The 17681-nt window shown below is 42.7% G+C and overlaps 1 protein-coding gene across 2 annotated transcripts; it reads right to left on the reverse strand.

Annotated features, from left to right (window-relative positions):
- Positions 1-10888: 10888 nt before the first annotated feature.
- LOC106612700 (5'-3' exonuclease PLD3) lies at positions 10889-17090 on the reverse strand. Of its 2 annotated transcripts, XM_014214124.3 has the most exons (13): positions 16817-16978; positions 15451-15556; positions 15251-15349; positions 15112-15162; positions 13852-14009; positions 13468-13648; positions 13252-13369; positions 12958-13085; positions 12477-12677; positions 12164-12303; positions 11865-12030; positions 11656-11755; positions 10889-11491 (listed from the first exon to the last, which is right to left on the reverse strand). In XM_014214124.3, exons 3-13 carry the CDS (start codon positions 15275-15277, stop codon positions 11304-11306), a joined length of 1458 nt encoding a protein of 485 aa, XP_014069599.1. In that variant the 5' UTR covers positions 15278-15349; positions 15451-15556; positions 16817-16978; the 3' UTR covers positions 10889-11303. The 2 variants fall into 2 exon arrangements, with proteins under 2 accessions (XP_014069599.1, XP_014069598.1); XM_014214123.3 differs by lacking the exon at positions 15451-15556 and having other exon boundaries at positions 16817-17090.
- Positions 17091-17681: the final 591 nt, after the last annotated feature.

Genomic DNA, 17681 nt, shown 5'->3' on the forward strand with positions numbered 1-17681 from the left:
CCAGGCCATTTAGAAAGAGTACACCCCAAACCCACCCCTTGCCCATACTCCCCTGGGTAAATAGAACCACCCAGATGGGTGGGCCACTCATTGGGTTGTAGTGGAATTCTCAAAGGCCCTGGGCCCGGCATGGGGAGCGCCAGGCAGGGAGGAGAGTGACGCCCACGACTTCTGTATGCACCCTTGTCACCACACCTGCCCACTGGCACGACAGGATGGTAATTAAAGTGCATTTGTTCTTTTAGTAGGAACATTTCTATCAAAGGAAAACACCCTTTGGCTGCTGTACCTAAACACAAACCAAGATCCTTCCTCCTTACTGGTATGTAAGGTCATCTTCGTGGTCTTTCTTTTCCATTAAGGAGTCCAGCAACACCAGCATCTGTGTGGGAAAGGCCATATGACATGTTCATCAGCCAGACCAAATGGTTAGCCCTACAGAATCAATATCAAATTCAATGGGAAAGTTGGAGAGTGCAGACTTGTCTCCCTCTAAGGGGCAGGGAGCAGGTGAGTAGGGGGTAGTCTGAGTGATTAGGGGTGAGGAGGGTGGGCTGGCGGGCGGCTGTTCCAGGGTGGTGCTCGGAGCGGCGGCTCCACTGTAAACACAGGACATTCAGAGAGCGGCATCCTGTCCTGATAGAGGACTGCACCGCCAATCGACCACCATGGCTGTAGGCAGTAGGCACGTACCTCTCCACCCTCCCTCCTCTTCCCCACTGGGTGAAGGCACTGGCACGGGGAAACAAAAATAAACTCTGGTCTGGGCTTTGCGTACTTCTCTACCTGACGACATGGCATTACAGAAATTGTTCTGAGATCTGATCGTGATAGAGAGTGACACACATCCGTGTTCACTATGAAGTCCAGTGCAGACTGCACCTTATCATGGTCCAGTGCATACCTTATTCTGACTGATAGGCCTCTGATTTACAGAGAGCCTTCCCTGACAATCCACAAAGCATTGATAATGGCTGTTATTCAGCCATGACGTGGTTATTAACACATGCTAGAAAAAGTCTTGTCAAAATGTTATCTTAGAGCTAATGATGAGAATGCGAAGCAGTACTGCTCGCCATCTGACCTCACTACAGCTATGGAAACTGCATCAATGCTGCCTACCAGTGCTCAAACGCTGCTACTACAATGTGGCAATATACTCTACTAATCAGACTAAAACTAATGTTTAATATTCAAATGTATCTGAATCAATAAATACTGAATGGCCAATCAGGTAACTGATCAAACTAGCAAAGAAAAAAGCATGCAGATTTTCTTTCTGGGCGTCTGAAATGCCCGGCACACAATAGCTGCCCATAGTTGGCAATGGCAATGCTCTACTCTTGGCACTGGAAGCGGTCATCCAAGGCAGGAACCTGAATGATGAAATGGTTAGAGTTAACCTAACTAAACTTGTAAATAAAGTATGACTTCTTTTGACCTTGAGAAGGTTTAACATAATGAAAGTGATAAATGCAGAGAAAAAAGACAACCTTATACCTTTAATTCCGGGAGTATTTAGTATCTATTAAGATCCTCATTGGCTGCGCCACTGAGATATATGAGGACGTATCTTGGTGTTTAAACTGGACCAGCAAGGAAAGCGTTTCCAGAGATTAAAAGGGATTAGCCACGAATGATAAATAAGAAGTGACACTAACGGTGAGTTTACACCAGGAAGCGGCATTGCGCGGTGAAACATCGAAGCCATTCACTTTCAATGGAAGGAAAGCAAGAGAAGCAGAGTGGGCAGGGGACCATTGAGCGATGCGAGCATGGGCGAGGGAGCTGAACAGGGCGGAACTAAAGTTAAATTGTATTCAAATCCTCCGCGATAACGCAACGTGAGTGACCAATTGAAGCCCACCATAGCTTCCAACCCCTACTGGATTGGCTGACAATGGCTGTTGATATGTAGCACTGCTTAGCTGCTTGCTAGCGTGTTAGCACCCACACGAGGGCAAGGTTAGCGTGGCTAGGAGAGTGCTACCTTTATAGTGTAAGGCGGTAAGGGCTGGATTCAATCTGTATTGCTGAAGACAGGGGTGCAACTTTGGTTTTAGAAGTGGGGGGGACATATTTATTATATATATAAACTCAGCAAAAAAAGAAATGTCCTCTCACTGTCCACTGCATTTATTTTCAGCAAACTTAACATGTGTAAATATTTGTATGAACATAACAAAATGACACAACTGAGACATAAACTGAACAAGTTCCACAGACATGTGACTAACAGAAATGAAATAATGTGCTCCTGAACAAAGGGGGGTCAAAATCAAAAGTAACAGTCAGTATCTGGTGTGGCCACCAGCTGCATTAAGTACTGCAGTGCATCTCCTCCGATCCAACAGGTCCCAGACGTGCTCAATGGGTTTGAGATCCGGGCTCTTCGCTGGCCATGGCAGAACACTGACATTCCTGTCTTGCAGGAAATTACGCACAGAATGAGCAGTATGGCTTGTGGCATTGTCATGCTGGAGGGTCATGTCAGGATGAGCCTGCAGGAAGGGTACCACATGAGGGAGGAGGATGTCTTCCCTGTAACGCACAGCATTGAGATTGCCTGCAATGACAACAAGCTCAGTCTGATGATGCTGTGACACACTGCCCCAGACCATGACAGACCCTCCACCTCCAAATCGATCCCGTTCCAGAGTACAGGCCTCTGTGTAACGCTCATTCCTTCGACGAATAAACGCGAATCCGACCATCACCCCTGGTGAGACAAAACCGCAACTCGTCAGTGAAGAGAACTTTTTGCCAGTCCTGTCTGGTCCAGCGACAGTGGGTTTGTGCCCATAGGCAACATTGTTGCCGGTGATGTCTGGTGAGGACCTGCCTTACAACAGGCCTACAAGCCCTCAGTCCAGCCTCTTTCAGCCTATCGCGGACAGTGTGAGCACTGATGGAGGGATTATGCGTTCCTGGTGTAACTCGGGCAGTTGTTGTTGCCATCTTGTACCTGTCCCGCAGGTGTGATGTTCGGATGTACCGATCCTGTGCAGGTGTTGTTACACGTGGTCTGCCACTGCGAGGACGATCAGCTGTCCGTCCTGTCTCCCTGTAGCGCTGTCTTAGGTGTCTCACAGTACGGACATTGCAATTTATTGCCATGGCCACATCTGCAGTCCTCATGCCTCCTTGCAGCATGCCTAAGGCAAGTTCACACAGATGAGCAGGGACCCTGGGCGTCTTTCTTTTGGTGTTTTTCAGAGTCAGTAGAAAGGCCTCTTTAGTGTCCTAAGTTTTCATAACTGTGACCTTAATTGCCTACCGTCTGTAAGCTATTAGTGTCTTAATGATCGTTCCACAGGTGCATGTTCTTTAATTGTTTATGGTTCATTGAACAAGCATAGGAAACAGTGTTTAAACCCTTTACAAGAAGATCTGTGAAATTATTTAGATTTTTATGAATTATCTTTGAGAGACAGGGTACTGAAAAAGGGGCATTTATTTTTTTGCTGAGTTTATATTTATTTAATCCAGTTGTTTAAACGCTCCAAACAGCCTACCCGACCACTCGGAGGCGTCCGCATGGTCCTAAAGCACACTTTGTATCACATTCCAATTATAAAACTGGGGGGGGGGACAAAAATGCAATTTCAGAATGTATGGGGGGGGACATGTCACCCCCGTCCCCAGTGAAAGATGCGCCCCTGGCTGAAGCTCCGGGTTCAAATTTAAAGGTGATTTCATTGCCATTAAATTGCCATTAAATTTCAATCGAGCTAGCAATAATGATACTTCTATGATGAGATTGAATGCAGCCCTTATCTATTTTCCCTGTTTGGGGTCCTAAATGGTTCAAAGTGTGACAAATATTATACTCTGGTGTTCTGGGTATTGTTTTATAATCTTCAAATATTAATGATCACAAATAATCTTATCAATCGTATTGTTCTGGGCAGTGTTGGGGGAGCTACTCTGAAAATATAGTTTACCAAGCTACCAATTATTTCACACTGGAAGAAGTTAAGATCAGTGGTGGAAAAAGTACCCAATATCATACTTGAGTAAAAGTAAAGATACCTTAATAGACAATGACTCAAGTAAAAGTGAAAGTCACCCAGTAAAATACTACTTGTGTAAAAGTCTAAAGGTATTTGGTTTTAAATATACTTAACTATCAAAAGTGAATGTAATTGCTAAAATATACTTAAGTATTAAAAGTAAAAATAAAAGTGTAAATCATTTTTAGGTCCTTATATTAAGCACCATTTTTTTATATATATCTATACGAATACCCAAGGGTACACTCCAACACTCAGAGATAATTTACAAACGAAGCATTTGTGTTTAGTGAGTCCACCAGATCAGAGGTAGTAGGGATGACCAGGGATCAGGGGCGAAAATCTGATATCCACTTTGGAGGGGACAATGACCTGAAATTTTCTCAAGAGCAATTCCTGAGGGGGACACCAAAAGTAGTGCTGTAACACATAGTCTACATTGTAATATGGTAAATGTATATTGAGGAACCAAAGAAATAAGGTGTTTGCCGTACTCCTAACTACCGGTACCCAAAACTACACAACTAATCACAACAGCAATACCATTGCCTTTAACAAATCTTAGTTCAGTCACCAGTTTAAGTTGAGAGTGGGGGTATCCATGGCATTTTCCAATTATGTTCCTATTTTACAAGTTAAAAAAATTGAGAACCTTTCATAATGTTGCCAAACAAAGACTCAACAACCTTACCTGAGACTCCGTCTCTGCCAGTCTGTCCCTGCATATCTGTCCCCAACTCTGCTGTCTGTGTGCCATCTGTTGCCTGCTCTGCCTAATGACATCATTGTGAAACATTTCCATTAGAATTTAATTTCTTTCTTATGAACATTTTATCAACTAGTCTTTGAGATATTAGGCTACTAGGGTTCTTACTATGCGTTTTGGTGTATTGAAAAATACTCTGATGTCCGTCCTTTATTTTTCTGCCATTTTTCTACCTGGCTGGCTGGCTGGCTACACACACATTGTGTAGGTTATTTACAGTAGGAGATGGGCTTCTATCATCTTCAATCATTCTATATGGGCTTCGATCTAAAAGGTAGCTAGCAAATGTGAAACGGATTAAAATGACAAGAGTTGACAGCTGTATGAGTTCACCATTTACACAACATATGCTGCAACCTTTTGTAATTTTAATAGTTTGTTTCATATTGGCTGGCTTCTAACAATAGCTGAATTTGCAAAGCTAGCGAGCACCAATTCAGTTTCAGTGGTGTTTGCTATAATCTTTGCTACCCGGGTTAAATAAAGGTGAAATAAAATAAATAAATAGAAGTTCCCTTGCGACAATTTAGCTTTTGCAACGAGACCATTAAATATATTTAAGACAATGGTAGAAGAGAGTGTAGTTCTGTTCAGTTTGGACTTCAGTTTATCGCTAACCTTATCACAGGGACTTTGAAGCACTAACTTACATCATCTGCATGCTGATTCCATCTTTGACGACGCCACATAAATGGAATAGGTACTAGCTAGCTTAATAGTTAATATTTGCGCGCTAGCTCTGCATATTCAGCTAGTGTGTGTGCGCGATTGACTGGATGAACCTCACGGCAGTTACGTAGCAAGCTAAGGAACTGGCAGTGGATCAAACCATTGTGAGGCAAAGGGCGGGGGGGTCGCAATCTTTTGAAACTTAAAAACGCGCTATTAAGTGTCTATAATCAGCACAATTGCTTTCATTGCGTATTATTAATATTATTTAAATTACATAGTTATGTTTCAGTGATATATTGGGGGGGACAAATCATATTTTTCCAAGGATGGGGGGGTCGTGTCCCCCCCGTCCCCCCCCCCGGGATTTTCCGCCCCTGGCAGGGATGCTCTCTTGATAAGTGTGTGAATTTGGACCATTTTCCTTTCCTGCTAAGCATTCAAAATGTAACGAGTACTTTTGGGTCTTAGGGAAAATGTATGGAGTAAAAAGTATATACATTTGGTCAGGAATGTACTGAAGTAAAAGTTGTAAAAAATATAAATAGTAATGTAAAGTACAGATACCCCAAAACACTACTTAAGTAGTACTTTAAAGTATTTTTACTTCAGTACTTTACACCACTTGTTAAGATTCACTAAAGCTACCCTACCCGTAACAAAAATATTGTTTAGTTAACAAAAGTTACTTTGAAAAAGTTGTTCACTACATCCGAACTACTTTGTGAAATGTCATAGACTACATATTGCAAGACAGATCAATTTGGGGTCATATGTTAACAGAATGTGAACTTTAGCCTACACAAAAACTGTCAACACAAAAAACACAAACACAAAAACTGTCAACACAAACTGCCTACACAAAAAAAGAGAGAGAATTAGGCAAGAAATGAAATGATTACCTACTTCACCTAGATTTCATTTTGTTTCTACAACAAAGTAGTGTGTAGTTCCAGTAGTTAGCTAAACTGCTACATGGTAAAAAAGCAATTAACTACTGAAAACACTCTAGATTTGAATTTAGTTTAACTACTACCAAGCTATTGCAAAATGTAGTTAAATTACTAGTTGAACTACATGTAGTTCACTATTCCCCAGTACTGGTTCTGCGGATGTTTTGTCCACCAATGTTAGGCTAACCCCAAAGTGACCTTGGAGGGTCATTACTGATACGGTTATACGGAGTCTACAATGAAGTCAAGGCAAACCATACACATCCTATAATTTGCCTGTGTTAGACTCAAATGTATGTATAAATTCAAATTAGTGTCACACCTCGAATTATTTCATCAATTCATATGAAAGCCTATTATCGCGTTATGAAACTAATTAACAGTGGTTTGCATTGAAAACTGTGTGTGTGAGATCAAAAAAGTTAGTGAAAAACGTAGGCTACCAAATCACCAATAAAATATAAATTGTAACAAAAATACTTGTATTCTTACCTCATCTTTATGGTGAATGACTTAAACGTTCGAAATTCAATCTGTACAATTTTGGAAGCCTCACCCAAGGGCTCCAGTTCGAGCGCCCAGGCATCATAAGATAACGGGACAATTGTCGTGGATAGAGCATGAGCTGCACAATTCTATAGCCTACCAACCACTCCTAAAAAGAAAAACAATAAATGACTGCGATAATTAACTACAAACTGTAGAGCAAAATGTATTGTGTTTGATATAGGCCTATATACCGTCATTTTTTTGCCCCGTCACAAACTAATTGGTGACATAACATATGCCCCTCCTTCGTCTGATGATGTGGAAAGGGTTGGATAGGTGGAGGCCATGGACATCGGAATTATATTGTAGTCTCAAAGATTATACACATAGACAAGCATAGGTTACTGTATGTAGGCATTCGCTAGGCCTAGTCATTTTTTCTGGAATAAAAACAGTGAACAAATTTATTTATTTATTTAGCCTCTGTATTATTGTAATAATAATAATACTGTATTCATACATTTTTAATCATGTATCATCATCATCATCATCATCATCATAAATGCCTAATTTGTTGTCTTATCGGTATTAACCAACTAATATAATTGATGATGATTGAGGATGATGATGATGATTTTCAAAAAAATTGTAATTTAACAAGTGAAGGTATTGTAACTTATGCAAATAGCTTAATGCTGATGAAACTTTCAAAATAGAATGCTTAGAATTGTTAGATCGCCCAGGTAACGTTCCATGGATTTAGAACTATTGACAAGATGTTTATAATTGATATTAAAATCACTACATTTTTATTTTATTTATTTTCAGCATCATAACTTTTCTTTCGTTTTTTTTGTTTAAAAAAATAATGAATAATAAATAATAAGAATTTTGAATTTTGAATTTTTTTTAAATGTAAAAAAAAAAAAAAAAAAATCACTACAAAGAGAAGGAAGCAAGCTGAGAATGAGAGTTCTGAAACTGAAGTCTACCACACTTTGGATATAGTGGGAAAGGGCACCTTCGGAAAAGTGTCAAAATGTTGGCGTGATGGAGAATTAGTGGCGGTAAAAATTATGAAAATTGATATTCACCGAAATAGAAAATGAATTAAAACGTATAGGTGCTCTTTCCCCGAATAATTTAAAGACAAGCCACATAGTTCAATTTTACGAGGCATGTCGTGACCAAACTAATTATTACCTGTTTTTTTAACTATTGGAGAAGAACCTGTATCAGCTTCAGAAAGAGAATGGTTTCAAGCCGACTGCGGTTAGCAACATTGGTACCATCACGTGTCAGATGATAGAAGTACTAGCAAAGCTGAAGGAACTCGCCATCATTTATGCTGATTTGAAACCTGAAAATATAATGGTCGTGGATCATTGTCGCCATCCCTTCAGCATAAAGTTGATTGATTTTGGTTCTGCAAGTATTTTCAGTGAAGTGCATTTTGTTAAGGAGCCATACATCCAATCCAGGAATAACCTCTGTTGCACCACAAGCTTTGTGATATCTTGTATTTATGAATGTGATCATTAAAACAAATTCAGGGTGTCTGTGTGAACCCAAAATGACTACTTCCATTCTGTGAGAAAGTGGACATGTGGTCTCTGGGTTGTGTAATGTCAGAGTTGTTCCTTGGATGGCCTCTATCATCATCATATTCAGAGTTTGATCAAGTGAGGTACATATGCGAGACGCAAGGACTACCGCAAGCCCATCTGCTCAACATGGCCAGCAAGGTTCACAATTTTTTCAAGCTCACCGCCAACAGTCAAGGAGAGAATAAATGGCAGCTCAAGCCCAACAAGAAGCGTCCCCCCCTCATGCACAGAAGGCTGTACCCTGGGGAAGCAGCAGGGGTCGACGGATCGGAGGAAGTACATCCTCTCCTCCCTGGACCAGCTGGAGACCATGGAGTTCACAGAGCACGACCCAGAGCTCCGCAACGAAGACGTGGCAGCAGAAGTTGTGGACTGCCGGAACATGGTGCAGCTCCTCAAGCAGATGTTAACCTTGGACTCCCACCAGAGGATCCTACCCAATGCAGCCTTACACCATCCTTTCATCAGCATGCACCACTTACGCATGTACCCAGACTACAACCGCTACTATGAGAAGTCCGCTCAGGCTCTCCGTGAAGCCCTGATTCAGGATACAGCTCCAGAGCTGTAGGTCTCACCGTCTGAATGCAGAGGGGGGCCAGCGGTTCCTGTACCCCAGGGAGAAGGGGGCTCACCAGTCATGTCCCCTAGGTCAAAATCCCCATGACCACAGGGAGAGCTACCCACCATCCTCAGAGGGCTTCCAAGGTAACAATGGGGTTCTCTCCCAGAAGACCCCAGTGAGCCTCAGTCCCCCACAGCGCTGATTGAAGACCCGATGGAGAGCCTGTGCATTGTGGACGAGGCCACCATGGGGGTATGGGTGGAGGAGGACGCCCAGTGTGCCTTCCATTCGTCCAGGTCTGTGAAACTCTCAGGTCTCCAAGCCGACCTCCAGACAAGTGAAAGCGGTGCCCTCCAGGAGACTGAGCTAAACTGTACTCTCTGAGGCTCCACCAGCAGAGTGGACCCATGCTGTCCTATTTCAACAGGCTGTGTGAGAGCCAGCGCCTGAGGCAGTCAGTGGCTAGGTCCTCACGGTCCGATCCTACGCACTGGTTGAGCTACACCTCTGGGCCCCAGGTGGACAAAGCAGGTGGGCCCAAAGGCTCCAGTCTCTTTTTTAGGGACTCTACCAGCCAACAGGACCTTGCAGGACCCAGGGAGCAGGCAGTGGCAAAGGAGGCAGCCTGTGATTATGGCCTGGAGGTTAGAGTATGTCATTTTGGAGATACAAAATCATGTTCAGTAGAGATTAGGACCATAATACTGTAAAAAATACTGTGGAGATTACAATTCTGGAACAGTTTTGTAATTTTGGTATCCCACTCTCCCACAGGAGATCCAGTTTCTCCTTTTTGAACCTGAAGGCTACTCCTGTCAATCCAGAGGTGGCCTCCTACCTGGGCTACGGCCCCCCAGCCTGCTGTAGCCATGCAGCAGCACTACCTCCACTACCGAGTCTCCTGGAGGGAGGGGGTCAGCAGATACATGTGCCAGTGCCGCACCAAAGCTGAGGGCTTCCAACAGCTCCTCTTATTCAATGTGATCTTCTCAATGCACAAAACAGACACTCTGCCAATGCAAAGCAGGCCTGAATAGACAAGTAAACCCGCTTTTTAAAACAGTCCTCTGAGAATGTTGTCGTAATGAGTTTCATATTTGACTGCACAATGGATAAATACATTTATAATTTGCAAGACTGCATGCATTTTTCATGGTAATAAAATAAGAGTTATTCCAAACACTTGTGCATACAACTGCTAAACATGGAATGATAGACAACTGTTTAAATTCAATTTATTAGGGACATTACCGCATAAAAGGAAGTAGTGTGTACAAAATGCAATCAATATCGTACAATACTAGCGCTTGCCAAATAATACACAGTGCAGTGCTTTTAAACACTTATTTTGACAGTTGCATTGACAACATTCTCCACTGCACTGCTCACATAAAAACACGCTCCACGCAGTGCAAATTCCAGAAAAATACATTTTCTGGACTTTATTGCACACATATGAAATCACTTACTGCACATTTCTATGGCAAACCTACTAGTTTGAAAGCAAGAAGGATTCAGAATGATTGAATTGAAAAAAAAACCTAGTCTAGGCCACATAGAAAAACAAGGCACAACACACCAATCATACATGAAAAATAATAAAAAGGATCAAACCAGCATGCCTAGAAACGTCAGTCCAAACATTCAACACAATAATATAGCAATCTCCCTGAGATTCACTGGGATGTATTCCCAAAGAGTTAAAGTTTTTAATAAACACAGGCTTGTGTATTGATCATTGAGGCGATAAGACACACTGCAGAAGGCAGCATAGTTTTACCCATCTTCTGGTACAGTACATATCTACTACTACTCCTGCAATTATAAAGAAAATTGTGCTGCAATTTAAGAAATCATCCCAGAAACTGCTGCTGATTAGAACTAGTGTACAGGGACAGAGAGAAGAAATGTGCATACTTGGCAACAACAAAAAACTTTGAATCCAGTTTCGACATGCTATATTGGCCCGCTTACATCCTATTCCTCCCCATGCTTGCTTGGAGGACACAAGCCCTGTAACAGTCTAGAGCGGCGGTTCCCAACTCCAGTCCTCAAGTACCTCCAACAGTACACATTTTTATTGTAGCCCCAGACAAGCACACCTGATTCAACTTGTCAACTAATCATCAGGCCCTCAATGAGTTGAATCAGTCGTTTTTTGGACGGGGATACAACAAAAACGTGTGCTATTGGGGGTACTCGAGGAGTTGGGAACCACTGGTCTAGAGTGTAGTATTGTATCTAACACACCATTTTGAGGTCGGTGTGCTGGTGGATTGGGGTGCTGTAGGCAGAGTCCCAGTCCCTTTCGAACACGGCCTGTAGTTGTGCCTGGACCGTAGGCTCCACTGACTGGGCAGCTGTTTGGTTCACCACCAAAGCCGATCCAGCAGTGTTCACAAAATAGTCTCCAGACCAGTTAGAGGTACCTGGTGATCAATGGGAAACACAATAGAGTTGCATTTTGTAGTGCATGGGATCTGATATGTGCAGACATTCTGAGAAGTTACCTCTGGTTTTAACATTAGAAATGGTTGATTGGAATGATACAGTAGCATGACTGGTGCATATGCTATCTAGGAGAGAGAATTACCTATGTAGGCAACCTTGTCTGTCACCATGTACTTGTTGTGGTTGACTCTGGCAAAGGGGATTTCTTTCTGCTTTGGATTGACTGGCACAATAAAGAGTTTCTGTAAAACAGTGAAGAAGAGTTTATTATCTAACAATTGCTCTTCTGGAGGAGCTTGACATACTAAGGATGATAAGTAAAGTGCATGAGTAGCAAGAGGTCCTACTCACCACCTGGACATCCAGCTTCGCCTTGGGTTCCTGCACTGAATCCAAGGCTTTCAGGAAGGGGATCATGACAGGCGAAGAGCTCGCCCAACAGCTGATGAGCAGGCGCACCTTCACCCGCTTCTCGTATGCCACACGTCTGATCTGAGTGTCAATTTCTGCCCAGTAACTGTAGTGGACGCCACACAGAGGGTTAGGCCAGAGTCATATGGGTTAAGCCTTGTGTGCTTTATTAATTATACACTGAATACATAAAAATCGCACACTTTGGTGAGGTTAACACATTAAAATAGAAGGCTTACCGTTTGGGTTGTGAAAACTCCATGGTGGGCAGGTAGTTCATGACAGCGATGTAGACAAACTCCCGTGCGTCCTCCATCACACTGAGAATAGACTGCAGGTCTCCGGTCCTCCCAGCAGCACAGAAAGATGGTGGAGAGCTCTGAGGGTACAGCACAGTCAAATTAACTATAGTAGTATGCTGAACATAGGACCAGAGAAAAGGAATATGGAGAATTACATAACCAGACTTCACAAAAATTGTCCAATTTGTATTATATGATCCAATTATTGGATTACTTTCTCTGAAAATGTGCACCTTCAGTCAATTCTTACCGACAGATATACGCTGGAGGCTGTGCCGTTGAGTGGCAGCTGCAGGGGCGTGTCCTTGTTGTAAGGAGTGTTGAAACTGCTGGGCCAAGGAGACGGGATGGGTGTGTCTTTTTGCCCAAGGTACCAGTAGGCCTGGAAGATCTTCCCCAGGTCTGCAGCCAAGCAGCTGCAGTTGTACACCACAGCTCCCAGCTCCTTTACCTAAACAGGACAGCAACAGAGGACATGTTTCACAGATTAAACCAAAGCTACTTTCCCACCACTTGATGTGCTAATTTTAGACAATACCCTGCCACTACAAACTTGTGATACGTTTACATTTGAAAAGAACAAGGAAATATAATTACTTCCTCCAAAAACCACAAGCATAACTTTTCAAATGGTTGAAGGAACTAATTTTGAGCAATGGATTTTTTTATAAACAAAAACAAACAGAAATGATGGGGGTGAGGCGGGGTTTGAGGGCACAGAGGAGACTCACCTGGGTAAGGGACCTCCAGTCCATGTTGGCACTGCCAATATAAATGTGCTTGTTGTCTACCACCCAGAACTTTGTGTGAAGTACTCCAGTGGTCAAATCCCGCATGTTCACAGCTCTTACATCAGCACCTAAAAAAAAAAAAAAGAGCTACCATTATCACAACAAAAAGCAAACAGAATAATACTTCCTTAATGTAGGTAGCAGCTTGATTGGTGTCAATTTAACTTACATTTTACTTTAATTTAACAAAATCAATGGAATTGGAAACAGAAATGCAGTCAGAGAACCCCTTACCAGAACTTTTTAAGAGATTAATGTCTTCCTGAGGTTGGGACTCTCTTGGTGTATTTACAGCGATGCGGACAGAGAGCTTCCCAGACACCTGAACTAGCCTATTCAGGACATCCTCACCCTATAGACAAAAGATAACTGTTTAGAATTAAATAACCCACATCTACCAACAGGTTAGATCTGACATCGCATTACCTGCCAATCACAGAACACACTCACCTGATTCGCTGTTGGCTCCTGAGTGCCTGTATCTTTGTTGGTGAGCGTCCAATAGAAAGACGCAATGTCCACGCTACTGCGAGCCTCACTAATCAGGTTGAGCCAAGCCTGGTAGATGGATGGGTTGGTGACACTAGAGTTGAACTCTAACCCCTCTGGGATGCTCTCCAACAGAACGATTCTGGAATAGAGAAAGGAAGCATCATTGTTTTACTACATCCTTGAACAGTTAATGATAGGACCTGTTCTGCAAAACATGACCATGGTGGTTAAACACATAACCACAAATGAGTTAAAGCTGCAGAATAATAGAGTATGAATGAGAAGAATAAGATGTTTACAGTGAGCACATGAACAGTGGGAATTGGGCATTGTCCCACTCACTTGCAGGGGTCGGTGCAGGTGTCAGTGAGAGGAAGTGGGACCTTGAAGCCGGGCTTGTTTGGGGAGGAGTTAACCACGGGAAGCAGCAGGGTCTGGAGGAACAGGGCAGCCAATAGCAGAGTGGCCACCCCAGTGAGACCCAGCAGACATCTATAATACTACACACAGAGATGGCTGGATGAGGAGCACAGTCATGTAGAGGCGACCGTGACCAAACCACCCTGACCAAAGAGGAATGAGATAACGGTTATGGAACGGAGGTTGTATATAATCCCCATGAGTCCTGTGAGAATCTGTCTGGGTAAAGGACTATTTTGCCTCTAATTCAGTGGTTGTTGTTTTCAGTAGTCCATAGTAGACACATTCACAAAAAAATTGCATTTCAAAAACGATGCCCGAGTAGATATTTAGCTTTGAATGTCCTGATCAGTCCTGATGTTGCCAGTTTGAGTCAATTCCTACAACTCCCAAGATTCCCCTCTCTCTAACTGGCTGGTGTGTTGTTTGAACTTGGTCCAACACGTAGGTGTTAAAAGTGCTTCAACCTCAAATATAAGACAGGAGAGATTATTTCACAGAAAATAATAATGTTCCTCGAGTTGCCGGAGTTTAGAGTGAAGAAAAGAAGCTAACAGCCATGCTCTGTGCCCTCTTAAGTCTCGTCATTAAGCAGCCCAAGCAGAGCCGTTACTATGGATACTCACAGACACACGCAGAGCCACGATGAGCAGAGCGAGCAGGGTGCAGGTGACACACAGAGAGGAACAGCTAATGGATTTACTAATGGAGGAAGTTATTTCAGGTTTTGGGCAAAAGCTATCTGGCCTGGGTAGGGTCTAAATGTCGCTGGCATGGGTAGGGCTCAGGCAGGGCTCTAGAAAACATTGGTCACAGAAGATAACTTGAATTACACGCCCAACGTCAGTTGAACAGCGCGAGAGGTGGAGTTAGCCAGCGCGTGCTGCTTTCTGACAATCACTGGCATAGGAGAGCAGGGTGGAAGTGCAAAGTCTCGCATGCAACTTTTTGACAGATGGGGTGTTTTGATAGCTATGATGCAACCATATGCTAAATGATGATATTTCCAGACCGCATGCATGGTGGATTGACTAGAAATACACGTGAAAATGGATTTAGGGTTTTGCCCTTTAACTCACATCCTTGGCCACTGACTAAAGTGTGTGTCTGACTGTAGGTTTCAATCATCTTTTTACACCATTTTCATTAGGTTACTTGGTAAATATCATTAACATTTGATACCATCTGTCCTTTCCTGCAGGACTCTTCTCTCCTTGACTCCACATCACACATCTGCACCAGAAGAAGATAATAACAAGTTAGAAAAATTAAGACAAAAGTCTACCAAAACTTACGACAACAGTACTGACAAAAACCTCACCTTCTCGTATGGAATATCAGAAATCATTGTTACAGAGTATTGTCTCTTTGGACAAAGTTCTTCAGGATTCTGATCAGAAAATGCAGCTCAGAAAAGGCTCTAAACAAAACAGAAGAAAATGACATCAAATCATGTAAGACCAAGCTATATATTTTTACATTTTAGTCACTTAGCAGACTCTCTTATCCAGAGCAACTTACAGGAGGAATTTGGGATAAGTGCCTTTCTGTTTGTCATTGAAGTGACAGGAACCATGTTGAGCTGTATCTCTACGGTGCCTGATGAGTGACCTAACTCACTGTGCCCCTATATCACAATGAATGGTGGAGTACAGTACTCTGTCAGTAATGTTATTCCAGCCACGACACACCATTGTCGCCACACTGCCTCTGCCCCTCCAATTCTATAGGAGCGTGTCAAGACCTATTCATAATAGGAAAGTTCTGGGTGTCATTAACAATATAGAAGAAGAATGACTGATGTCAAAGCTACAGGCCAGGAGTGTTTGCAGGCAGGTGTTCACGATAATGCACAGGCCTATATGGTGCACACTACACATATAATTTGACAAAAAGTATGCGAGATCCTTCAGAGCACATTTTATGGCGCAACATTTCATTTGTAGAACGCATTTCACATGCTCATGACTCCAATTGGATAATATGCGTTTTCTGGACAAAATGTTACAGAAAAGCAGAAGCTGAAACTGTTTCTGAGGAGAAGTTAAATTAGCTGTCTCTGGGCTGCAAGTAACGTCTCAACTGAGGGCAGGGCTCTAGCGACTTCATGAATGCGCTATCAAGCTACATGAACTTAAAAGGCAGAATATTAACAGAATCACGTTGACCATTTTGGGTAACACACAAAAATAACAAATGCTTTTAGTCTAACAAATGACATTGTTAGTGCTAAATTCAACAGGGAGCCTCACACAAAACAGGTCTGTTGTGGTTGACCTTGTCTGTTTATCTCTTCGTAAGAATCTACATTTGCAGGGAAATACGAGTTAGAATGCTTATGGGGTGAGTCAGCGTTAGAGAAAATACTATTTATTTCAAGCTTCACCCTTGAAATGGTTCTTCAACTACACCATGTCATTATCTTCAACTACCATGTCATTAGGGAAGATAAGATTACTTGTTGGATCTTGCCCCATGGTAATTGGCAATAAGTCATGGACAAACACAGGTATGCGTTGTTCCCACATCCATGGTATAGTGAAATAAAGACTGATAAAACATATAGTTTCAGATGTTATGTTTATGTTCCTATTTCTCCCTTGCCAGTAAATTGGAGTCGTACCACGAATGAATTGCCTATGGACATTGAAAAGTGATCTGGGTGGAATACCCAGTGTAGGCCTGTGCCAGTTGCCTGTTTTTATTTGCTGAACTTGCCAGTGAACTAGATATCATATTGCATGAGTATTGTACCCGTTGATCATGAATATACCTTCATCAAAAGCTTACAGCAATGACATTGTTTCGATGTTTGGAGCGTGCCTAGACGATCAAAGGCTATATAAGCGAGAAGTAAAACAACAACAAAGGGCACTCATATCCATACCTGAAATCACGTGGCCAGTCCGTGTGAAATCTTTCATGGAGTAAATGATCCTTAATGTTATTTACCGGTTACATTAGCCTACTGTTTTTAACAGTTACATGTTGATAAACAAAATGCAATGCCAGAAAGAGAAACGACCAGAGCACACCAGTTCCAAATAAGGCTACACCGTCTCGAGCTTGTGGTCATGTGACCAAGTCTAAACAACCAATGAAAATCCAACCCAACGTCATATGTGAGGCATCACAGCTAAAGTCTGAAACTAGTTCGCGAACATACTGGTCTCGACAAGAACAAAACTGCCGGGAGGTTATCTTCTGCACGGTTCAGCCAATCCAGTAAATGTGGCGGAGTGGTTAAAATAGACTGTCGCCTTGTTAACGCCAAAAGCGGATGTCGCGTCACAGGTTATTTTTCCATTTCCCCCGAAAACCAGAACATCCCGTCGTCGGGGACTCTGCAGGCTAGGCAGAGGCTACATCCATAGAGATACATAGAGGACTCATCTGTGCCATTATAGCATCTGTGACAGGAAGGCCAGCGCCATTGAGGCAATCTCCATTTGGAAGTAGTACATTTTATCCTTCACGATTAGCTGATCCCTTCTGATGACCCAGTTGGACATGACTCCAACAGGGTCACCAGGAGGGATCAGCCAATGAAGTTGGAAGTCCCACCTAGTTGACTACATTAAAATGGTGGATGGTAATATAGCTTTTTGGCCACTGGAGGCCTCTATCCTACTCTATGGCTACATCACACCAAAAGCTCCTCACTGCACTCGCGATGTACTTTGAAAACCGAATGAGGGCACTGTAAGATCATAGCAAATCCTATTGGGTTTATTCTTGGCATTGCCATAGAA

The sequence above is a fragment of the Salmo salar genome, chromosome 09 (genome assembly GCF_965601325.2).
Source record: "Salmo salar chromosome 09, fSalSal1, whole genome shotgun sequence".
Taxonomy (NCBI): domain Eukaryota; kingdom Metazoa; phylum Chordata; class Actinopteri; order Salmoniformes; family Salmonidae; genus Salmo; species Salmo salar.